Consider the following 26,370-nt stretch of genomic DNA (forward strand, 5'->3'; position numbering starts at 1 on the left):
TTGCAAAAGAACTTCATCCTGTTCTACACAAGGATGATCAAAGACTTAAAAAGATATTCCCTGAACCTCCCCTCCTAGCGTTCCGACAGCTGCCCAATCTTAAGCAGATGATAGTGAGGAGTGCCTTAAATAGGCAAGAACAGAATGGAACATTCCCCTGCCGAGGGAAAAAGTGTGGGACCTGTAAACACATCCATTCCACTGACAGGATACTAATACCAGGAACACCACAGGAATACAAAGTACAAGGCACCTTTTCCTGCGACTCATCTAATGTGGTATACCTGATCATGTGTGCAAAATGCCCCAAAGAAATTTATGTGGGAGAAACAAGTCAACCACTGCGTGATCGCATGACACACCACAGATCCACTATTAACAGCAGGAAAAAGGATATTACAAAATATTCTGATCTCCCAATACCAACACACTTTTGTTTACCTGGACACAGTTTAAGCGATTTTCGCGTCACTGTATTAATGGGTGGCTTCAAATCGGGAAACATGAGACTAACACAAGAAACAAAGTTTATACATTGGTTCAATACTGTAGAAGATGGTTTAAACAAGGACTCTAACTTCTTGTGCTGGTACGATGGGTTTTAAGTGCCACAATTCTTTTAATTTTAATTTTTCTATCTTTTCATTCATTTTTGTGCCATATGCTGTGTAAGATGGAATTCACTGTCACTATTCATTTTATTTGCTTTCATGTGCTGGCTTTAAATGCCACAATTCTCTTAGGGTTAGAATTAATGGTGCATGTAACCAGGCCAATTACCAATTGAAATCGGAATTTACGATGTCTCCCCATCACCAGAGTCTGCTTTATGTCATGTTGAGGATTCTATTGATCCTATCAATTTAGCCAGGATGCCTGGGAAAGCCTCCTCAGTAACAGTTAAGGCATCTAATTACATTTATGTTTGCTAAAGAATGTTTCTCCTCTGTATGTGAGTGTACATAAGCTGTGTTTTTCAGTGTTGGTCAGGAACCAGTCCGACAAAGGCTTTTTATAAGTCGAAAGCTCACTGTTTACTGAATAAAAAGAGCTAAGATTTAAACCCTGGTGTTCTATGTCAGAGCAGGGATGATGGTGCCCTTAACCGGTATACTTTCCAGCTACTGCATGTCGGCATTGAGCTTTGCTGTGCTGGAAGCACTCATACAAGCCCAAACCATGACACTCCCACCACCATGCTTGACTGCAGGCAAAACACACTTGTCTTTGTACTCCTCCCCTGGTTGCCACCACACATACTTGATACAATCTGAACATAGTACATTTATCTTGGTCTACCATAGGACCATAGGGCATAGTTCCAGTAATCTGTGTCCTTAGTCTGCTTGTTTCTAGCAAACTGTTTTAGGGCTTTCTTGTGCATCATCTTTAGAAGTGGCTTCCTTCTGGGATGAAGAATGTGATACAGTGTGCAGTGTGCAGTGCACTGACAGGCTGACCTCCCCACCCCTTCAACCTCTGCAGCAATACTGCCAGAACTCATGCGTCTATTTGCAAAACACAACCTATGGATATGATGAACATGTTCTAATATCCTTGCAACAGAATCTTCCAACACCAAGATATTGAAGCTATAGAGTAGTATAGGCTGGCCATTCACATACAATCTTGGCTGTTTAATATTTACACTTTAACTTACTATTAGATCTTAAAATATTCTATTCAAAGTATTTCTAATCTGATGGCCCTTATACTGCATAGATTTGGTAAATCAGTACAATCAAGATTGTATGGTGTATGGCCATCAGTAAAAGAAGTAGTAGTGACATTAATATTAGTAAAAGTAGACATTACAATAAAAAACACATGTAAAATGTATACACAACTATATTTACAGTTTGAATTATGAATGTTAAAAATGTATAAATGATATGTTTTGTATCTAAAGTAAAAGTTCTATTTGCCTCTCCTGGGACAATTTAGAGTGAGATCTGAAGAGGTGCTTTATCACATTTAAAGGTGACAATATCCCTGCAGTGATATACCTTAAGCAGACTTTTTTACTTGGAAAAAAACACTCTGCTGCTCCCTAAACAATGACCTGCAGAAGAACCCACTCCCTGAACATATGTATACTTCACTCTTGCCTGAAGCAGTCGTCAAACACACACACACACTGGCTCCATTGCAAAGCTGCTTGAGACTGGATAAAATGGCACTGACTCTGCGCAATAAAAGTATTTTTTTAAACCATCAAGTAGTCACAACAAAAATATGTCCAGCCCTTAAAAGCTGAAAATGTGAGGTAAGACATAAACCCTGAAATATTGTATTTTAGTTTTCTGCACCTGAATTACACACAAAGCTACTAATAAAGCTGCATGTGTTAAAATCTACTGTAGAAACGCAATGACTCTTTACAGCACAGGAAAAGAAGCAAGGAGGCATATTCACTAACAGGTTATGAAATTGCTGTGTGCAGGTAGGTGGTCCACAGCAATTTTAATAGTACTTATGTATACTATTGATGTAGCATGCCTTGTGCAATTAGCATGACGGCAGCATTGCTAATGTAATGTGCTGCACACATAGCATCACATTTGTTACATTAGCAATGCAGCCACTACCTAGGTAGCACAGCTTGGGTTGCACTAATTGTGCAAAAAGTGCTATATTAGTGATGTACATACTGGTAAATTTGCTGCACACTATCTGTGCATGGCAATACTACCACTGGTTAGTGAATAAACCACAAGATAATCAAATAAAGGAGCAGCTTAAAGTGAGCCTCAGATGACTTCCCAAGACGTTAGATACTTACCTAGGTACAGAAAAGCCACTGGATAGTCCAGAGGCTTTTCATGTCCTCATCACCCCCCCCCCCCCCCCAACACCACCACCACCACCACCATTACCACACACAAACCCTCTGAACATATCCAACAAGAACATTTTGAATATGTTCTCCTGGCCTTGCTCTCCACCATGAGGGGAAGTACCATCCCCACTTGGCATTTTGGTGGATGATGTTGGTCACTGCTCCTAAAAAAGGTTTCACACCACAGTAGTTGTGGGGTGAGGACCCTACTGGAGTAGGGTAGTGTTAGTGTAGTACAAATCATGAACAAGCAGGAGGCGCCAAAAGTCAGGATAATGGTAAATCTTAGGAAATGACATAGGTACAGGTTCTACAACTTTTCCATCACTTTTGTGGCCAGAAACAGTCTTTGTAGGTTTTAAAATTCACCTGGCCATTGTAATCTATGGTGGTTCGCTAGGTTCGCATGTTCGCAAACACTTGCGGGTTCTATGTTCGCGACATCTCTATTGAAAATAAACCTGGCTGAACATGATCATATAGATAACATAGGATCCATCTACATGTCCAGTTATTTGCTTCCCACTAATTCAGAAAAAGATTTGTTCTTGTGTCTAGTGTGCACCTAACCTAACCTAAAAGAATAAACATACTTGCTTTTTATACATGCTACGGTATATTTTTCAGCTTATAAGACACTCCAGTCTATAAGATGCACCTAGATTTAGAGGGCAACAATCTGGGAAAAAAATACCAAACCTTGTGCATCTATACTGCAGGGACATCTTATGGACCTTTTACACCCCTCCCCCCGTTCTGCCAACTAAGCTACACAGAAATGCACTGCACTAAACTACACTACAATAACACTACACTAAACTACACTGCCCTAACATTACACTACACTAACACTTTAATACTATACTTGATCCTGCTGCCACACTCCTCTCCCCCTAGCTGCACTCCTGCTGCCAGACTAAAAATACGGTACATTCTAAATTGATCTGCATGTGAAAAAAAAACCAAACAAAAAAAAAAACTATCAAAACAAGTGAGCACTGTCCTCAAGTTTAGGTGTCATTTTTCTCTATTTTTAACGTACTAAAATGTAAATCTTTCAGTCATTGTAAGTTACAATATAAATAGGAAAAATTGCCTACTAATCTGTGCTGCTTATGGTCTCTAATGTACTGGAATGTAATTTTTTAATTTAAATTAATTAAATGAAAATGCTGGCAATTAAGCCAGATCCAACAGAGGTTATCTGCTCCATTCAGCTGAGGTACCGTATTTTCCGGACTATAAGACGCACTTTTTTTCCCCCAAAAGTTGGAAGAAAAAGTCCCTGCGTCTTATAGTCCGAATACAGGGAATCCCGACCTAAAGATAACCCACCGAGAGGAACCGCCGACCCGCCGCAACCTCGGGGATTCCCTGTATTCACTGTGTCCTGCCATCAGCTTGTAGGAAGGAATCAGCGGCAGCCGCTATCGCTCACCTAATCCAAAGAGTGCCTGCGGCGAGCAGCTGCTGTTTCTTCCTTGTCGCTGGTCTTCTCCGGGTCCCTGATGTCCTCCTCTCCCCCGCACTGCAATATGAAATCAGCGGCGGTAGCCGCAGGCATCACTCACCTCATCCGGCGGCGATCGGCTGCTGTTCCCTCCTTGTCGCTGGTCTTCTCCGGGTCCCCAATGTCCTCCTCGCCCCCGCACTGCAATAAGAAATCAGCGGTGGTAGCTGCAGGCATCACTCATTTTATCCAGCGGCGATCGACGGCTTCTGCCTCTTTCACTCCTTCTCCTTAGCGGCAGCACTTCCTGGTCAGACGCGACCAGCTGCTAAGGAGAAGGAGTGAAAGAGGCAGAAGCAGCTGATCGCCGCTGGATGAAATGAGTGATGCCTGCGGCTACTACCGCTGATTTCCTATTGCAGTGCGGGGGCGAGGAGGACATCGGGGACCCAGAGAAGACCAGCGACAAGGAGGGAACAGCAGCTGATAGCCGCAGGCGCTTTTTGGATTAGTGAGTGATAGCGGCTGCCGCTGATTCCTTCCTACAGGCTGACGGCAGGACACAGGGGCATGGGAGCAAAACACAAAGAGGGGCCACCTGGAGCCAGACAAAGAAGGGGACAGGAGACAGACACAGGTGGGCAGGGGGCAAACAAAGGTGGACAGGTGGCAGGCTCAGGTGGACAGGGGGCAGGCACAGAGTGACAGCGAGCAAACACAGATGGACAGGAGGCAGGCACAGGGGGCAAACACAGATGGACAGGAGGCAGGCACATGGGACAAACACAGATGGACAGGAGGCAGGCATAGGAGGTAGACAGATGGTAGCCATAAAGGGAAGAAGGCAGACTTAGAGAGGGACAGTTGACAGACACAGGGGGATAGGTGAAAAACACAGGGGGGGGGGGGGCAGGCAACAGACACAGGGGGACAGGAGCCACGCACAGAGAAGGAAAGGTGACAAACTCAGGGTAACTGGAGGAAGACACAAAGGGAGAGAGGAGAGGACACAGAGGACAGGAGGAGAACACAAAGAGGGACAAGAGGAGGACACCATGGGGGTTACAGGAGGAGATTGGGGGGAGAACATCTATAAGACACCCCTGCACCATAGGCGCACCAGGTTTAGTATTTTTTTTTTCCTGGGTTTTTGCCCTCTAAACCTAGGTGCATCTTATAGTCCGGAGCGTCTTATAGTCTGAAAAATACGGTAAGTATAGTATGCTTTTTATTCTTTTGTAAGCACAAAGAACACTAAAATAATAAATATGCTGTAAGAGCACTTATTCTCTTAAAGTTTCCTTTACTACTAAAATAAAGTACAGAGGAGAAAGCACATCACTATGCTAAATTTATGCTTGCAGTTATTAAGTAAATAACACTTAGAAAATTAACATAAACTATTTACAAGTGTTGTAATTTGCAACATAAAGATATCAGTACCATAATAAATATGATGAACCTGTCACTGCATAATTAATAATGTGAACATTGTGCACATTCTACAAGCAAATAACCTAAGCTAAAGATGTATTCCCACTTTATAATCAAGCAAAAACTGGTGAAGAAAATATATATTTGATGGCCAATGTGATGAGTATTACATACGCTGGAGTGCTCACCACCAATATCCATCTTGTACTTGAAACATGTAAGTCATGTCTTGCTATGTAAGGCACTTAAAGAATAGATTCATAAATACATGGCAGTTAGAAGTGGTTAATTTGCCATTTAAACAGCTTCATTTAAGTACAAAGTACAGATCGGAAAGCTTTAAGTACTGGTCCCTTCTCATGCATATCTTTCCTACACAATATTAACAGTCAATAGGCATTTAAAGCACACATATAGTGAGATAATTATGGAGGTTGACATATTTATTTTCTTTTAAACACATTGCCTGGCTATCCTGCCAATCCTCTGCCTGTAATACTTTTAACCACACATCCTGAACAAGCATGCAGATTGGTTGTTTCTGACTGGATAAGCTGCATGCTTGTTTTGGGTGTGCGAGACCCGCACGACTGCCAGGCAACTGGTATTGTTTAAAAGGAAATAAAAATGGTACCCACCATAGGATTCTCACTTCAGGTATTCTGTAAGGTTGCAATACACATTTAAAATCAGACAGGGTTTGCCTTTGTAGAGAATTTCCATTTGAAAATAAAATTTGTCAAGAAACAACATAGCCTTTCCCATTGAAAACTAACATGATGGCCACATAATGAAACATTTCATGCCAAACCCTACATGACAGCTTTGATTTTATGATTTCCAGTCCATATGGTCTCTGTCAAATGTTCTTCTGCACAGACACAGATTCATTCTCTATTTGTTCATTAGCACATGATAACTGACAGGGTCAATCACTGATCTCACTAATTTTGTGAAGAATTTTACATTTAAATGAATATTTTTGTTTTCCGTAACTAGTAGCATTGTGAGTCAGTGTGTTCCTTTTCTGAATTTACTTTTTTATTCACATAACTAAAAAATGGGCAGAGACCAACCAATACAAATTTCACTGAGAAAATGTAAACTGCAACCATTCTTACACTGGTTAATGGTAGGGTTCTCAAACTTTGCACAATTGGTCGCTGGGTGACTAGGATTAATATTCAAAAAAGTGGGTGGAGCCCACAAAAGCCAATCAAAATTAATCTATTGATTTTCAAGGGGAATATTTACATTGCTGTCATTCTTGCACTGCTCTTGGCACTAGCCTCAAACCAGGTACAGTTGGTCATTGGGTGACTGGTGTTCAAATTCAAAAAAGGGGTGGAGCCACAAACAGACAATCAGATTTGTTACATTTCAATGCACGTTTTTGAGTCCAAAGACCGCAAAGCTCACAAACTATGTGATTGAGAAATTGTGTGTTAGATTTAGTAAAATGGGGCGGAGCTAACACCAGCCAAATACATACCTGGGCAACGCTGGGCCATCAGCTACTAAATATTATAAATCTTTCCAGGAATGCAACAACTCATTCAGTAAGTTATAGAGGATCCTTGAAGTGTATCCAAAGGACTACAAGCATCTGAATGATTGTTAAAAATTTTAAGATAATTATTTATTGCCAGACAAGTTAAGTTGGAATGATGATAGTGTAGTGATGATGTAAAGTTTTATTCAGGAAATTGGAAACTTACCGTTGCCATTATTGAATGATGAGTTTTGCACCAAACTACAAAATTCATAAGAAGAATATCTGATAGTGTATCTGTAAGCTAACACAAGTTCTAATCAAACAGATCCATGATTTATTTCTTTGCTGGCAATTTAGATGAATAGTCAAAAATGTAGTATTTTAAACTAATCTAACTTTCAGTAGCATTGAAGGCAATTGTGATAGAATTTAGGTTTGCTATTCTGCAGTCTGGGAAACTTACACAGCCCTAAATAGGTACTGCTGTGGGGTCTGATGTGATCTGAAGTATGTGATGGTCCCCTTCACACAGCTGCCATTTTTGGTGGTGGCCGTAATAGTGCTAGGGGTCGGCCTTCAGGGTAAACAAAACCTCTGACAGACTATCTTTTTCACAGCTTCACTACTTATTGATCAGGATGCCCTAGCCAATAAAGTAAGGAAGCCAATCCGTCCTTTTTCTATGAACAACACACAAACAAAGCAATGCTTTTGCTGCTGTGCCTTAAATAAGAAAAAAAGAGAGGTTGAGGGATATGGTTAATTACATGCAAACAATGGGGGTTGCACTGTGGGGATTTTCCATTGCTCATTTGTATATAGCTGATTGACAATAAAACATTTTCTTATTTCACATTCAGTGGTTTCCATCTCAGTCTTTGCTGCAAACTGTAGTCTATCATTCTGCTGCTAATTGCAACCATTGTTTTCAATGTAAGCAAGATGAAGTAAAGTGTGTTGTTAATCCCAGCAATGTATAGAGCAGAACTGAAGGGATTGCTTTTTCCTGATAACTGCTGGAGTTTCTCTTTAAATGTAATGCATTACAATCCTCTGTACACAAGATGTCATTAGATAACCAGACTTTTCAACATAGCACTGTCATTCTAATACACAGTTCTTCTGTCACTTGGGGCTGATGAATGACATGTACTGAAAGCTAAAAGGCAATAGAAATCACAGGAAGAACCTTGGCACAGTGATTGATTCTCATTCATAATTCAATGAACAGGCCAGGAGGTGACAGAAAAACCTGAAGTGCTAAAATGTTGTCACCTGCCCCGCTTAGGGTAGCAGGAGTCACAAGAGTGGTAGCCATATTTCAGCAAGTAAAATAATTCAAACAAATGTATTTTTATCATGTGTTGACCTTTTTTTTTTTTGTCTGGAGTCATGTTTTAAGTATAGGGATTTTAACTGTTACTAGCATGGTACCAATTAACACGCCTAATCTCCCACAGAGATCATAGATCCTGTTTAAAATCAGTTGCCTGTTTGGCTGTCATGCTTTCCTTGTTCTTTTAATACACCATGAGTCGCTTGCCTAGAATAAGTATGCAGATCGGGTGTTCTGATTACAGTTGACAAGACTGACTGTGCGTCAACCTGCTGAAGCTTACAGATCAGCATGACAACGAGGCACCTTGCATATCTTCTCAAATAATAACATGGCAGGTTCCATACTCCACTCACTACATGATCACATTAAAAAGTACACATTGATGCATATATACAAAGAATTATAACAGACACAGAATGCAATAAAATATTACAATGCCCATGTAAGGCTTTTAGTTGCCATGGGGAGTTGTTTTTATACTTAAATAAATTAGATAATATTTTACTTCTCCTCTTTTTGCCTTCCCTTCTTCATAAAGAACATGAAGGATCTGGACTTGTTTTCTTATGTAGTGACATTTATTGCTTTATAGTCACAGAAAAAGACATTGGGCTTGATTCACAAAAGGGTGCTAACTTAGTTAGCACGCCTAAAAGCTCTGGGCATGCTAACTTGGGTGCTAAGCAGTTAGCACACCCAAAGCTTTTATTGATCGCACGCAAAGTTTAGCGCTGCGCGCGAAACGTCGCACCGGGTGCGATCCAACCATCGCACAAAGTTGCACCGGGTGCGCCCGAAACGTCGCTAGGTGCAACGTTTTTGGGCGGACCCGGTGCAACATTTTGATCGCGTTAAGATAGTGAGAGACATCAGAATTATTATAATACCCATGATTAATGTCAACTACAAATGGAACAGTTATGAATAGTGCATTTTGTGAGGGACAACTTAAAATCTCATATGTATATGTACACACATATTGTAAATATATTTACATTTTCACAACTATGATACAAAATCATAATGAGAGATTTCAAACTAACGCAAAATTATTTTCACACTTAAAAGATCACTTTTGTGAAAAATGGTAAAATTTAAAATCCATGTATATGCACACATATAAGATGTACTTTTGTCCTAGAGTAACATTTACTATAAATTCTCTTTTTCCTATATTGCTATAAGAATCTGATAAATTTGACAGGTTTTTGACTGGTCCATCTCTTCATTCTAAGGATCTTTTTTTATTTTCAAAACACTAACTGAACAAAAGTTGCTTAATCTAATTGCCAAAAAATTATGAAAACAACTAAGGAGGCCATTTGGCATCTTTGTGTAGATCCTATACAGGGAGTGCTTTTGAACATCAAGAAAGAAATACTAAGGATACCCATGAGAAGATGCACTCATTCAAAACTTGTCAGATCTGTTAGATGTATACTGCCTACTTTAAGTAACATAGGAGAAGTATTATAGCTCATTTTACTTTGGGGAAACATGCAAGTCTTATTTGTATATGTTCACGTATATTTTAAATTTTACAATTTCCATGATAGTGGTTCTTTAATTGTAAATATGATGCATAATTTCTTAAAGGGACTCCGAGCAGTGCAGAAACTATGGAAAGATGCATATCATTTTAAAGCTCTCTTTCTCCTCTTTCCAATGATATATAAATCGAGGCCCTATGCCTTTTAGTTTTCGCTATTTTTGCAATTGAAATTGCCACAGCCGCGATTTCAATCGCGAAAATAGAGAAAATTAAAAGACATAGGGAGACGATTTATGTGTCGCCAGAAAGAGGAGAAAGAGAGCTTTAAAATGATATCCATCTTTTCATAGTTACATTGTATTACACAGGGCGACTTTTTCCTAAATTCAGCAGCTCCATTCTGCTGAATGGAGCTGCTGACACTGGGGAAAGTGTCGTCCTGTGTAATACAAGTAACTATGGAAAGATGGATATCATTTGAAAGCTCTCTTTCTCCTCTTTCTGGCGACACCTAAATCGTTGCCCTACGCCTTTTAGTTTTCTCTATTTTCGCGATTGAAATCGCGGCCGCGGCAATTTCGCGAAAACTAAAAGGCGTAGGGCGGCGGTTTATATATCATTGGAAAGAGGAGAAAGAGAGCTTTAAAATGATATGCATCTTTCCATAGTTTCTGCACTGCTCGGAGTCCCTTTAATGCCTCATACTTTCTCAATACATTTGTGCTAGAGTGTGTTTTCACATGCCCATAGACATCAATATATTTTATCAGAAAATGTGTTGTTACTTCTGTGTAGATTCCTTGAATTTAACTTTGCATAACTTGCACACATTATGCAAAATCAAGATTACCTATGAATTAATAATTACAATCAGAATTGAAATTGTGCAGATTTCATGAAAATGCATGAAAGCAAAATTGTCCATGACAATCAACACTAGAAATGGACATGACTGTCAATTACTGTCATTAAGTAATTATTGTAAATAAGCAGTATTGAAGATGTAAAAAGAACCTTTAAGGGCCTGTTCTCACTTAGGCGATTAGCTACTGATTCCCAGCCCCCTAATCGCCAAAGCGCTAGCACTTTTAAAAGCGCTAGCACAATACAAACTTAATGGCAGTGATCTCGCTGCCATGATTGCCACCAATCGCATGCGATTCGTGATTAGCGGCAATCACAAAACTTGTTGCATGTAGCATTTTGCCACGATTCTGGGTCAGTTACGATACAGTGCTTGAAAAATGCTGATTGCGATCTCTCGAGAATCGCAAGAGTGTACAGTGATTTTACCACGCTAATCGTGGTTAAATCACCCGCATAAGATGCTAGCACTAGCGTTTTGTGATTGCAAGTGTGAATGGGCCCTCAGACAAACTATAAGTGCCTTTCTGAGTGCTTTTTGGCCATCAGAGCTTCTGAGAGCTCCCATTGACTTACATTAAAACTGCGGTAAAATCAAGATTGCAGTAAAATCGTTAAGTCAATGGGAACGTTTTTTTAGAAAGCTCTCAGAAAGCTCTGATGGCCAAAAATTGCTCAGAAAAGTGCTTAACTACTTTGGCCTCCTGGACGTACTAGCTACGCCCAGGAGGCCATGTGCGCGTCCGCACGCTCCCGGCTGTGGTTCGTTAGCCTGGCAATCAGTGAATCGGGCTATGGTGCCCGATCACTGATTCCTCTCCCCCACTGAAAAAGCAACAGCTTCTCTCGGAAGCTTCGCTTTTCTGGCTGTAACGTCTCCCATGCGTCGCTCTAAGTTTTTAACCATGACTAAGGGCAGATGGTAAGCCCGATACGCGTCAGTTGATTCTGTGATTTTATTGAACGTTATTTTGTGGATTTTTCAATAAAGAACGGACATTTTTTGCATCAGGCAAATCTAGCTTGCGGATCATCCTTTCTTCTACATGTGTATTTTGGCTTGGCTTGCCGAGATCCTGCACTGATTGGAGTGAGTAATTAGGGGGTAGAGCGTACATGAACTTCTTGTTTGCGTCGCTCTAAGTGCATGTTACGCTTAGAGTGACGTCATGTAAACAAACTCATCGCCGCCATCTTGTGGCCAAAAAGTAAAACTACAACTAAAAGTGAAAAAAATAAAACTCAAGACACATTTACATTATAAAACTATGGTTTACATCCCACCCTCCCAAAAATACCCAAATAAAGTGTTTAATACAAAAAAAAACATGTAAATAAAAAAAACATGTAAATATTTACCTAAGGGTCTAAACATTTTAAATATCAATGTAAAGATAAAATATTTCTAATTTTTTTATTTTAAACTTGTAAATAGTGATAGATGCAAAACGGAAAAAATGCACCTTTATTTCCAAATAAAATATTGTCGCCATACATTGTGATAGGGACATAATTTTAATGGTGTAATAACCGGGATATATGGGTAAATACAATACGTGAGTTTTAATTATGGAGGCATGTATTATTTTAAAACTATAATGGCTGAAAACTGAGAAATAATTAATTTTTTCCGTTTTTTTTCTTATTCTTCCTGTTAAAATGCATTTACAGTAAAGTGGCTCTTAGCAAAATGTACCCCCCCCAAAAAAGCCTAATTGGTGGTGGAAAAAAACAAGATATAGATCAGTTCATCACTGATAAAGTTATAGGCTAATGAATGGGAGGTGAAAATTGCTCGGATGCATAAAGTGAAAACGACTGAAGGCTGAGGTGGTTAATATATAGTGTGTCTGAGCCCTTACTATAACAGTTATTTTTCTTGTAGCCACTTGTCTGAAAAAAAAAAGAATAATAATAGTAATAATAATAATTTGAGAGGTGACCAGAAGCAGGATATGAAACTTTTTTGAGTGTTCTAACTGAATTTAACACTCAATTCCACAAAACGGTGGGAAAATCCCATCCCCAGCAACAACAAAAAATGAGGCTGAAATCATCAGCCATGTGACAGCAAATGAGCTCTAGGATCTTAAGTCATTGCATCATCATAGGGCTATATTGCCTCTGCAGCATATTGTGGGAGAAGAGGGTGTTCCATTCTGTCACTCTCCTTCTTTCCACTACCCTCCTTTGCAAGGGACGTGGCCCAGAATGCCACTTGCTTTCCTTACTGCAATGCATTCTGGAAGGAGACACAGCTAGATATCTGTACTGATACTCTTGTGAGCATACTAGACTTTTTACATAAACTCTGTGTTCAGTACAGAAGCAGTAGAGTGTTGTACCATGTTAGCCATCAGTAAAAGCAAGGAGTTTTGAATCAGGATGATTCAGTACAGAAGAAAATGCTTTTTTTCTAGGCATGTAGCTTCTTAGCTATTTTCAGAGGATGTAAAAGGAGAAAAACTGTTATAAGTTCAAATATGTTACAACCTTTGTGTAATGTTAACATAAATGGATAGGTAGAGTGAATGGTGTAATGTTATATGCTCTGCTTTCTTAAAATAATACCAAAATAGATATTGTACCTTTCCCACATACTGTGGTTCAGATCCCATGTATTCTTCAAGCACAAAGAACTGATTCCATACCCAACCACGCTTAACTCTCTGTGCAGCTGATCTTCTGCCTGACATTGCGATGATAACATTTTCCTTCGGCTTGAATGCTGAAGTTTGTGGTGGCTGCTGTGAATATAGTGGTGTTAAGAGACCTCCATCAAATAGGAACCAAAGAAGCAGCGATAAGCAGTTCCTTGTAAGCATTGGAAATGTTGTCCCTACAGCCTGGTAGTTAAAACTCCAACACTTGTAGAACTGTAGGATCCAGCTTGAAGTGTGCTTGTTCTTCACCATAAAACTCTCACTGTTACAAAATATACATGAAACATATTTCCTCTGTTGACAAATGTGTCATCTTATTGATGTTCACCAGTGGTTTCCTGTAATTAAGCAGAAAAAATAAATATTATATTGTGCTGTTTCTAATGAGATTAAGTCTTCTTTTCAAAAGAAAATCACATTTGTATTCAAATAGATTAAATGATAGCAATTGAAAATAAACATCCAAATAGCATATTATTAAAATGAAAAGATAAATAAATAAAAAGGCGTCTAAGATAAAAGCACAAACTAAAGCTAATAATGCGCAAGCCTCTGCATGCCTGGGTGTTCCCATGTGTACTGAACACTTTTAATATCTCAGTTAGAAAGAGAATATTTATGAACATGCCTAGCTGGGATTGTGCTATTTAGAATCACAAATATAAAAAAAGCTTTACAGTAACTAACGAGTATTGTATTATTCAACACCAGTTCTGTAAGCTATGCTATAACTTTGAAAAGGTATGGATGGTAGTTGGTAGAAAGGTCTGATTATCCAGCTGCTAGTTTGCTGCAAATACTGAATGTATTTTTATAGACATGAACATCATTAAAAACCCTAAAGCAGAAATGCAGTTTTGCTGTTAACAAATTATGATATGAACTTATAATATCAAATTATGATATGAAGCTTTGTTAATACACTATTAGTGATACGCAGGGCCGACATCAGAAATTTTGGGGCCCCTCAAACATCATCAGGCCTGGGCCCCCCCTCCCTGGGCCCACTCACTGGTTGCTGTGCCCGTCCACTAGCCAACCCACCCCCCGTGTCCATGCACGAAGTGCGCTGTGGCAAAAAATGTGCATGGCTCAGACACTGAAATAAGCGGCATGCACAGAGTGATGTGGCAAAAAAGTGGGCGTGGCCATGGCATGTTGTGGGTGGAGCCCAATACGAGAAAAATACACATAGTCCCTGGTTAACAATTGAGATAGGGACTTGTAGGTCCGTTCTTATCCTTTATCCGTGCCTCTTTTGTCTGCCTCTGTTCCCCCTGTGCCTCTTTTATTCCACTGTGTTACCTCTTCTCCCTTTCTGTCTCAGCTCGTCCCCATGCCCTAGCCATGTATAGGAGCCCCCAGTATAGGTATAGGTTCCCCTAGTATAAGTAGCCAGCTATAGGTGGTGGCCCAGTATAGGTAGCCTGGTATAGTTGCCCCCAGTATAGGTAGCCTGGTATGGGTGGTGCACCAGCATAGATTAGCCAGGTACAGGTGCCCCCAGTATAGGTTGCAAGCTATTGGCATGCCAGTATAAGTAGCCAAGTATTGGCAGTGCCCCAGTATAGGTAGCCAGGTATAGGTGGTGTCCTCGGTAAAGTTAGCCAAGTATAGGTGGTGCCCCAGTATAGGTAGCCAGGTATAGGTTGTGCCCCAGTATAGGTAGCTAGGTATAGGTGGTTCCAGCCCCAGTATAGGTAGCTAGGTATAGGTGATGGCCCAGTATAGGTAGCCTGTAGCCAGATATAGACGGTGCCCCAGTATAGAAAGTACGCTGTAGCAGGCTTACTCATCTGCTCCCCACGTTCAAGCGCTGCTGTCATGCTTCTCTCAGTGCTGGAACGCGGTGTGCTGGTTAGTGAGCCACAGGCCCGCAGCCAGCACATGCGACCCTTCCAGCGCTTTGGGGGGCCCAGGGCCCCCAGAAGCTCTGGGCCCCTCACTGCAGTGTCAGTTGTCCCTCCCTGATGGCTGCCCTGGTGATACGTTTGAATTTCACATAGTAGCAATTTTGCAGCAACATTTGGAACTATGGTGAGAAATCATAATGCGAAATTTCAGATGATTGAGAAATAAATTTCACGTTTTTAATGATGATCTGTCATTTCCCAACGGTGCATCATTTTGCCAAAATATAACTTTTTCAATCTCATAAACCTGAATGCTTGTATGCAAAAATGTGCTTTCTCATATCCAATCATTTGTTTTCTTATGCTTCATAGATTTCAGTGCATTTACAGTATGTGTTTCCTCTTATGCAAAAATGTTTTTTCTTAGGCTTTATAGACATGAATGCATTTGTGCAAAAATGTTTTTTATTTGCAAAAATGTGTTTACTTATGCCTCGTAGATTTCAAATTTGTTTTCTTATGCTTCATAGACTTTAATGCATTTGTGAAAAAAGCATGCAAAATTATGCAAAATCAAAATGACTCATGTATCATTGTTACAATCAGAATCACAATTGCAAAATTTACACAACATTTTGCAAATACAAATTACTCATTATGATCAACATTACTATCTACAGCTGGGAAAAAAATCTCTTCTGTCTCAGAAATGTTGTCAAATTGAGTCTCCTGTGATAAAGTGTATCTGAGTGTTGTTTATGAAAAAATAAATACAATTTTCTGGAGAGTTCCAAACTGCTATATGTATGGCCATGATGTTCAGCATAAATGATGTGCAGTATTAGAAGGGTTCACCTGTTTCCCATTACTGGCAATTTTGGGGCCACTGTATAAAAAAAGAAATCAGCTGCAACTTTACAGATCACCAAATACCATTTGCCACTTTGAGGGCTGGTGCACACCAGAGCGGTTCTGGAGCGATTTTTAAAATGCTTGCAAGGGGAACACCGCTTGGCTAATGAAAGTGAATGGGCTGGTGCACACCAGAGCGGTTAGTTTTTCCCCCAAACGCAAACTCCTGTTCTGCAGCATTTTTTTAGATTTCTGAGGCATTTCTGCCTCAATGTTAAGTATAGGAAAGTGGAAAACCGCTCTGAAAAACGCTAGATCAGAGCAGTTTTCCAAGCATTTTTGTTACAGAAGCTGTTCAGTAACAGCTTTTACTGTAACAATATTTGTAATCTGCTACACAAAAAATGTTCCAAAAAACGATAGGCATGTTCAGAAAATCTCTCTAAACATGCCTAGAATCGCTCTGAAAATCTGCTTCAAAAACCTCTAGCGTTTTGCGGATCTGCTAGAGGTATTTGGTGTGCACTGGGCCTGAAAGTAGAGAATGTTCTTCAGGGCAGAAAAGTTGGGAAACTGGATTAATTTTTGCCACCACTTTTCCTGAGGATCCAATCTGTGGGCGCAATAAAATCAATGAGGGCCTCATTTTCTTTGGCAAAGAACCATACACCACTTCAGATCTTATGCTTTACTGATGTGCATGTGGTTTCAGATACTAAATTTAGAGTTAATGCAGCGAATATTTAGAACTGATAAATTAGGTTTGGTTGGTTCAGCCATTACACAGCCATTTAAGTCAGCTTTAAAGAAAACCTAAACTGACAATTAAAAGTCAAAATAAGCATACACAAGTCATACTTACCTTCCATGTAGTCTACTCCTCAGTGTCTTTCTCCTGTCCCGCGTCCTGTTTGTTCACTGTGATCAAGGGAATTTTCCATCCTCCATTTTGAAAATGGCCATTACCCATAACAGCTTTCTGGTCAGCACACAGTTAAACTGTAACATCGCCCACTTGAGCCATAGGGAAACATAGACATTACCTGGTACATCAGTTTTCCTCCCAGCTATAACTGACAGCAACAGATATATTTCAGATCTGACAAAATATTGTCAGAACTGGAAGGGATTATTGTCAGAAGAAATGGTGAGCTTCTGAAAGGAACTGATGGCAAGGTAACTATGTAATGTTCATTTGAAGTTACCTCATGTGTTTATTTTAAATATTTTACTCAGTACAGGTTCTCTTTAAAGAGAAACTCCAACCAAGAATTGAACTTTATCCTAATCAGTAGCTGATACCTCCTTTTACATGAGAAATCTATTTTTTTTTCACAAACAGACCATCAGGGGGCACTGTATGGCTGATATTGTGGTGAGACCCCTCCCACAAAGAAATTCTGAGTACGTACTCTTGGCAGTTTCCTGTCTGTGAACTTTGCTGCATTGTGGGAAATAGCTGTTTAAAGCTGTTTCCAACTGCCAAAAAAGCATGCAGCAGCTACATCACCTGGCCACAGTAAAAATGTCACCATGTAATAAATGTCAGAATGTAAATCAGGGATTTAAAAGATTTTACAATTGGCAAACACTGACTAAATCATTTATACATATTTTTTGTAAAAATGAAGCACTTTTTTATTACATTATTTTCACTGTAGTTCCTCTTTAAGGGTTTGAATACACTAGGCAGAATCGTATATGCGTTTTCTTTAGCACATAGTGGAAAATGCGTATGTGATTCTGCCTATTCCTATTCAACTGTGTGGGACTCCCCCTGGAATCATTGTGAAGTGCATTAGCCTCAATTTGTCCCATTAACAACATTGGCCAATCCATTGGAGATGAATGTGGTGTGATTGTGTTAGGATTGTTATAGGAGCGCTCCTATGTGTGTCCAGGGCGGGCTTTTGGGGTTTTAATGGATGGGGGTATAGGGGGGATGAGGCTGTTTTACAATTTTGATACAATAAAATGTCATTATAGCATTTGAGTGGCGGACCTTGAGTATTGTTTTGGTTCAACTGTGTGTGTTTGACTGGTGTGGTGGGTGGGGTCCACCAATCAGCGCCAGGGCTTCTCAGAAACATTGCTGAAGCTGTTAAAGCAGATTCTGCAATACGTGGGGGTCCTTGCGGTAAACAAGGCACTTAAAGCGGACCTGACCTCAGAACTTCCTCTCTGTTCTAAAAGATGTGCAACAGCATAATAACCATTTAAATAAAACATTTCTTTGTTACAGCCGATACAAATCCTACAGTAAATCTTCAGTGTGCCTACTTCCTGCTTTCATGAAAGCAGACATATTGTTGACATCCTGTGCTTTCAAAAGAGCATATTTGATGTGGCAGTCAACTGACACAGAGGAGAAATCTAATTACAATTTGTGATTAGACACAGGTTAGGGGGAATTAGACAGGCTAAACTCTCTAAAGACTGTACATACAGGGTGCATTTCTCTATGTTTTCCTTCTGTCCTGTGCAAGAGTTCAGGTCCATTTTATATTTTTATTTTTTATTGTTTTTAGCTGTGGATATATATTTCTGCAATTTAATGTACAAACCCTAAGATATAGATGCATAGAAATTGCATGCATGAATCACATGTCACATGAGGACAATTTTCAGGGTACATTCGCTCACTAGAACTGGGACAACATAATATTGTACATGTATTTGTTTTTACTTCTAATACTTTCACCAAAGGTTTGATTTTCTTTTTTATATATACTCTACTGTTACACTAGCATTTTACTATTTTTTGATCACAATGTCATAATGTACAATGCTTGCACCAAAGTGTAATGAGGGAAGCATTCCCAATTTGTATTAGCTGTGAAAATTTCCAAGAATATTTTAATAGAGCCAATTTTGCTTTTATGACATCATAACTCAACCTAAAATGGAGACTTTGGAGACATACATAGGAAACATGTAGGAAAGAACATCACTGCAAAATATGCAAAACAATTGAGAACTGCAGGATGTACCATGAAATTGTTTTATTGTATATGGAATAAAACAATATAGCACTTAAACATGAGCAACATGGAAAACAAAACCATAAAGTTTTATGAAGCAAATCATGACAACTCAGTAATAAGATCCCAATTACAAAAAAATGAATGTCATAAAACAGAATAATACAGTATTAATGTTTATTCCAAAGTAATACTTTGTCAGCAGCATGCTACTCTAAACAACCTTTTGTAAAGTGAGATTAAGCTAAGTGCATAAGAAAACATTTTCCTGCAGTTGCATCATTAGTTTTGGACATACAATCCAGCAAGATCATATTTACTACAAGTAAAAGTCTTACAGGATGATGTTGTCTCTGAAGCACTTACAAAGGCCGTGCATCCTTTTTGTGGTGCACCAAGAGACTAATACACATCAAAGTGTACCGACCAACCTAGATTAAAGTTATTGGGGCATAAAACCCTGGTCATTACTTTCCATATTTGTGCGCCTTTCTGCTGTAATAAATGGAACAAGAAAACTCTCAAACTTGCCAAAGTTAAAAAGGAAGAAATACAAAACAGTAAAAACAAGTTATGTTCAAGATCATAGGGGTAAAGGCTTATTGTTAAAGTATAGTATGTCCAATCGCTATGTGTTTAATGAATAAATAATGCCAAGAAACCTTTGACTACAATATTTATGACCAGGTATGAAGAAGAGTCAAACCTGGTTACTGTGTTTTTCTATAATGCTAGTGATATTTGCAGTAGGAAGATGGCAATAAGAGAAGAAAAAGAAAAATGCAAGAAATATAACAGGAGATATTTTTGTATATGAAGTTAAAAGGTTATTATTATTACAGCAAAACATTCCCATATGTAGTGGCTGTGTTCAGCTTCAGTACAGGTACAATGGTGCTGCTCTTTTTTAGTGTAAAATGGTGTGTTAAAATAAAATAAAGTGTGTAGAATAGGGATGGCACAGAACACATTCACCAGCAAATGGTTCCTGGTGAACATTCACTACTTGCATTCTCACGAGTAGTGCAAATGAGGCAGGTTATTTGTGCCCGTCCTATGCTTTCCCATAATGCCATTTTTGACCCTTCATCCTGAAGTCAGGTGGGACAGCTAATCTGACCTGATCATCACCCTGGCCACTCCCCCCTTCACAAAAGGCACGATTCTGGTGACCATTTTTATTCTGCATTAGTCAGTGTAGGGAGAGGAGCTGCTGCTGCAAATAGAGGGACAGTGAGAGAAAGGCTGTTTGATATTGTGCTGTGTAGCTGCTTCATAGGTGCTCTGCTACTTGTGGCTCACTAGATAGGAATGCTCCAATAGTCCTTTTGAGGACTCTTTCTAACCCCAAAAAAGTTCTTTTGAGGACTGACAGTGACATTGACCCTGCTGTACTTATTGTTTTTGCTTTTGTGTGATGTGTTGTAGCAACACAACACCTCCATTATAAGTGTAGTGTGTGGTTGTGTCACCATTATAGGCCACCACCACTGCACTTAAAGGGGTTCTGCGGACTGTTTAAATAAACAAAAAACGCCACTTACCTGGGGCTTCTATCAGCCCCCTGCAGCTGAAATGTCCCGCGCTGTCCTCCTCCGATGCTCCGTTGACAACTGTGACAATATCCCTTTGCTGGTCACTGCCTGCTGTGTACGGAACGTGTACTGACTTTTACCACTTTACTTCAACATCTGTGTGACCATACTGTGTGTGGCTGAGCCACTGCCATAGGCCACCACCACTGCACAAGAGTAATTTAATGTCTGACAATTGTGGCATGCTGCATGCTGTGTTACCCCCACACAGTGTCACAGCCCCACTCATGGAGCTGACTGTGCTGTGCAGGAGTGCTCAGATACCCCTTTTCAAAATCCGGGTCGACCCGGATCCGTATACCCAGATATCTGGATCCAGATCGGATATCCGGATTTGAGCATTTTCCGGGATATCCGAGGCAAATTCGGATAACTGGATAGAAAACCCAGAAGTTCCCTTTAAATTGCTTTAAAAAACGTTTTTTAGGGTCAATGAGGCATGTAGCATCATTTTTTGTAAAGGGGAACACTAATTGATGATGTGGGGACTTAAAATCCCCCCCCCCCAAAAAGGGCTGTCAATTAACATCAGGCCATAGGTTCCAGACAGCGGTCGTGCAGCCCACATTGTGTCCAAAGTGCAAAGTGCCACGTGCAAACACGTGCAAAGTGCCACATGCAAAATGCAAAGTGCCACGTGCAAACACGTGCAAAGTGCCATGTGCAAAGTGCATACATGTGCAAAGTGCCACTTGCAAACATGTGCAAAGTGAAACGTGCAAAGTGCCACATGCAAACATGTGCAAGCCCACATTGTGTCCAAAGTGCAAAGTGCCACGTGCAAAGTGCCACGTGCAAACACATGCAAAGTGCAAAGTGCCACGTGCAAAGTACAAACACGTGCAAAGTGCCACATGCAAACATGTGCAAAGTGCCACGTGCAAAGTGCCACGTGCAAAGTGCCACGTGCAAACACGTGCAAAGTGTCTTGTGCAGAGTGCAAACAAATGCAAAGTGCCATGTGCAAAGTGCAAAGTGCCACGTGCAAACACGGGCAAAGTGCAAAGTGCCACGGGTAAAGTGCAAACATGTGCAAAGTGCCACGTGCAAAGTGCCACGTGCAAAGTGCAAAGTGCCACGTGCAAAGTGCCACAGGCAAAGTGCCACGTGCCAATTTGCACGTGGCACTTTGCGCGTGTTTGCACGTTGCACTTTGCACGTGTTTGCACTTTGCATGTGGCACTTTGCACATCTTTGCACGTGGCACTTTGCATGTGTTTGCACGTGGCACTTCGCACTTTGCACTTGTTTGCACTTTGCACATGGCACTTTGCACGTGTTTGCACGTGACAGGCAGCAGCTGGCCTGGTGTGTGCACAGCACACACACGCACAGACACATGGCAGCTGCAGCAGCACTGAAGCACACACTCTGACTGTCACACTATGACATCAATCAAGCTAATTAATGATTTTACAATAGTGTAGTGATAGTAGTGATAGTAGTGAAGGGGTTAATCACTGAACAGCTTATCACTGCGCGTACAGCCCTTGCTAGGCCAGCACCCAGCACCACTGGACATCAAGCTAATTAACGATTTAACAATAGTGTAGTGATAGTGAAGGGGTTAATCACTGAACAGCTTAGGTTAATCACTGTGTTCAGCTCTTTGTAGGCCAGCAGCCCTGGAGCATATCTCTCAGTGAGCATTCACAAGCAAAGGACAATATGTCTCATCATGGCAGCCCTCCTTATTATACAGGGGGGCTGGCCAGTGTTTTCTGTGATTGGGTGCCAAGGTTTAGGCTGGAAGCCCTCTGATTGGCTCAATGAGGCGAGATGGGGCTGGCCAGGGTTCCTCTCTGTGATTAGTTGCTAGGGCTTCTGCTGGGAGCCCTCTGATTGGCTCCAGGACGTCATACAGTATCTCAATGGTCGGATATCTGCCGGATATCCACGGTATCCACGGATATCCGCATTGCCCTGCCAACTATCCACAGATAGCTATCCGGATTTAGGCCCAGGTATCCGGAATCCGAATCCGGTCAGATAGCTGAAAAAAGGTCGGCTATCCGGGTTACCCGGATATCCGCAATCCGGATGAGCACCACTGGTACTTTGTTACTTGGGCCTGCGCAGTAGAGTAAACCCAATTGGGCTCGGCTATTTTTGCCTGATTGGGAATCCGCTACTGCGCCTGTGCTGGAGTTGGGAAAGGTAACTATTGCAGGTGCTACAGGCTTGTTGGCTGTGGTGAGCCAGTGCTGGATTCCTCAAGATTGAGAGGATGGGGGAAGCCTCAATAGGATCCAGAGGCTTCCCCCTCCTGAGGTAAGTATCCCCCTTGTGGGGTGTGTTCCTACAGTACCTCTCAAATGTTTATGTTGGAAAATGCCAATTATTTTTGGACCTCTGCTACAGTGAATACAATTAAGAATATTTACTCTGCTGCTTGCCGCCTTCTTCTGGCGTATGCCACAGTTATTGCTGCAAATATTGTCAAAAATTTAAATTGTAAAAATAACTTACAAAAAAATGTTGTAATTTTTTTTAGTAATTTTGAAATAGAATGTCAGATATTTCAGGCCTCTTCTACCGTGGAGGCAACTAACAATGTTTTCTCCTCTGCCTGCCACCTTCTCCTGGCCCATGCTACAGCGCCTGCTGCTATTAAATGTCAAAAATTAACATTGCAAAAATACCTTCAGCAAAATGTAATCAGTTGGTAATGCTGGATATTTCAGTCTTCTCCTACAGTGGAGGCAACAAACAATGTTTACTTTGCTGCCTGCCACCTTCTCCAGGCCTATGCTATAGTGCTTCCAACTAATGTGTGATTTTGATGACATAAAATGTTTAAAAATGTCATAGCTAATTTTGCAATACCACATATTTCAGGCCTATTGGAGGACTGGCGCTAGTTTCTGAAATTTTGAAATTTTAGGTCACAACAAGTTTTAAAATGTAATAGATAAATTAGCAATGACACACATTTCTGGTCACTGCTAAAGTGGCTGCAAATACATTTTTTTAGGCAGATAACTGTGGCAAGCATTCTGAAGACCTTTATTTGAAAAATCTAAAAACTATATGGGATTTTTGGCATTTATGTATGAAAAACAACCCTCTGCATAAAAACAATCTTTTCCTGAATATTTTGCCCTCAATCAACCTCCGTCATGCACCTGTCCGGGTTTTGATTCACTTTCTACACCTTTTTTTAAAGAACTTGTGACTTTTTTATTTTAATGGACTTCCAGAGTAATGGAGATTGGTGGACATTTCAAAAAACTATATATCTACCGTATTTTTAACCGTATAAGACGCTCCAGAATATAAGACGCACCTAGTGTTGGGCGAACAGTGTTCGCCACTGTTCGGGTTCTGCAGAACATCACCCTGTTCGGGTGATGTTCGAGTTCGGCCGAACACCTGATGGTGTTCGGCCAAACTGTTCGGCCGAACACCTAATGGTGTTCGGCCAAACTGTTCGGCCATATGGCCGAACTAAGAGCGCATGGCCGAACGTTACCCGAACGTTCGGCTAGCGCTGTGATTGGCCGAACGGGTCACGTGTAGTGTTGGGCGAACATCTAGATGTTCGGGTTCGGGCCGAACATGGCCGCGATGTTCGGGTGTTCGAGCCGAACTCCGAACATAATGGAAGTCAATGGGGACCCGAACTTTCGTGCTTTGTAAAGCCTCCTTATATGCTACATACCCCAAATTTACAGGGTATGTGCACCTTGGGAGTGGGTACAAGAGGAAAAAAAATTAGCAAAAAGAGTTTTATAGTTTTTGAGAAAATCGATTTTAAAGTTTCAAAGGGAAAACTGTCTTTTAAATGTGGGAAATGTCTGTTTTCTTTGCACAGGTAACATGCTTTTTGTCGGCATGCAGTCATAAATGTAATACATATAAGAGGTTCCAGGAAAAGGGACCGGTAACGCTAACCCAGCAGCAGCACACGTGATGGAACAGGAGGAGGGTGGCGCAGGAGGAGAAGGCCACGCTTTGAGACACAACAACCCAGGCCTTGCATGAGGACAAGAAGCGTGCGGATAGCAATTTGCGTTTTGTCGCCATGCAGTCATAAATGTAATACAGATGAGAGGTTCAATAAACAGGGACCGGAAACGCTAACCCATCACAGATGTTCATTGTTCATGTTACTTGGTTGGGGTCCGGGAGTGTTGCGTAGCCGTTTCCAATCCAGGATTGATTCATTTTAATTTGAGTCAGACGGTCTGCATTTTCTGTGGAGAGGCGGATACGCCGATCTGTGACGATGCCTCCGGAAGCACTGAAACAGCGTTCCGACATAACGCTGGCTGCCGGGCAAGCCAGCACCTCTATTGCGTACATTGCCAGTTTGTGCCAGGTGTCTAGCTTCGATACCCAATAGTTGAAGGGTGCAGATGGATTGTTCAACACAGCTATGCCATCTGACATGTAGTCCTTGACCATCTTCTCCAGGCGATCGGTGTTGGAGGTGGATCTGCACGCTTGCTGTTCTGTGTGCTGCTGCATGGGTGTCAGAAAATTTTCCCACTCCAAGGACACTGCCGATACCATTCCCTTTTGGGCACTAGCTGCGGCTTGTGTTGTTTGCTGCCCTCCTGGTCGTCCTGGGTTTGCGGAAGTCAGTCTGTCGGCGAACAACTGGCTAGAGGAGGGGGAGGATGTCAATCTCCTCTTTAAAGTCTCCACAAGGGCCTGCTGGTATTCTTCCATTTTGACCTGTCGGACTCTTTCTTCAAGCAGTTTTGGAACATTGTGTTTGTACCGTGGATCCAGAAGGGTATAAACCCAGTAATTGGTGTTGTCCAGAATGCGCACAATGCGTGGGTCGCGTTCAATGCAGTCCTAGGCCGAAGAGGTCATAGCCTAGGGTCACAAAAACCTGTTTATTTGGGCTATTTCAATGGTAGTGATGGTGACGTACATAAATCTCAGCCATGGCCGTTAGCAACGTCTGAATTTCACGAAATGTCTCATGCAGGTAGAAGACATATTGTTAGACTTGGATTCCAAAGATGGGGTCCCTACATCTCTGCAAACCAGAGTTACAGGGGTCCAAAATTGGTAAAATCCCCCATAGGCTTTCATTGCCTCCCTATTTCACTTTCCAAAATCTCACATCTTTTCAAAGGGCAATGGCTCAGGAGTACCAAATTTTCTAGCATTGTAGGGACCCTTAGGGGAAACATGACTGGTGAGTTTCGGGCCCCTAGGCCAAAGAGGTCATAGCCTAGGGTCACAAAAACCTGTTTATTTGGGGTATTTCAATGGTAGTGATGGTGATGTACATAAATCTCAGCCATGGCCGTTAGCAACGTCTGAATTTCACGAAATGTCTCATGCAGGTAGAAGACATATTGTTAGACTTGGATTCCAAAGATGGGGTCCCTACATCTCTGCAAACCAGAGTTACAGGGGTCCAAAATTGGTAAAATCCCCCATAGACTTTCATTGCCTCCCTATTTCACTTTCCAAAATCTCACATCTTTTCAAAGGGCAATGGCTCAGCAGTACCAAATTTTCTAGCATTGTGGGATTTCGTGAAATTCAGA

General features: G+C 41.0%; 1 protein-coding gene across 4 annotated transcripts in view; it reads right to left on the bottom strand.

Annotated features, from left to right (window-relative positions):
• CDH12 (cadherin 12) overlaps positions 1 to 26,370 on the bottom strand; it is a 1,227,746-nt gene that overhangs the window by 326,773 nt on the left and 874,603 nt on the right. For all 4 annotated transcript variants that reach the window (XM_068236731.1, XM_068236730.1, XM_068236729.1 and 1 more), the window contains one exon: positions 13,502 to 13,914. In XM_068236731.1, the coding sequence (XP_068092832.1) occupies positions 13,502 to 13,828 (327 nt within the window). In that variant the 5' untranslated portion in view covers positions 13,829 to 13,914. The remainder of the gene's footprint in view (positions 1 to 13,501; positions 13,915 to 26,370) is intronic.

Source organism: Hyperolius riggenbachi, chromosome 5 (genome assembly GCF_040937935.1).
Source record: "Hyperolius riggenbachi isolate aHypRig1 chromosome 5, aHypRig1.pri, whole genome shotgun sequence".
NCBI lineage: Eukaryota > Metazoa > Chordata > Amphibia > Anura > Hyperoliidae > Hyperolius > Hyperolius riggenbachi.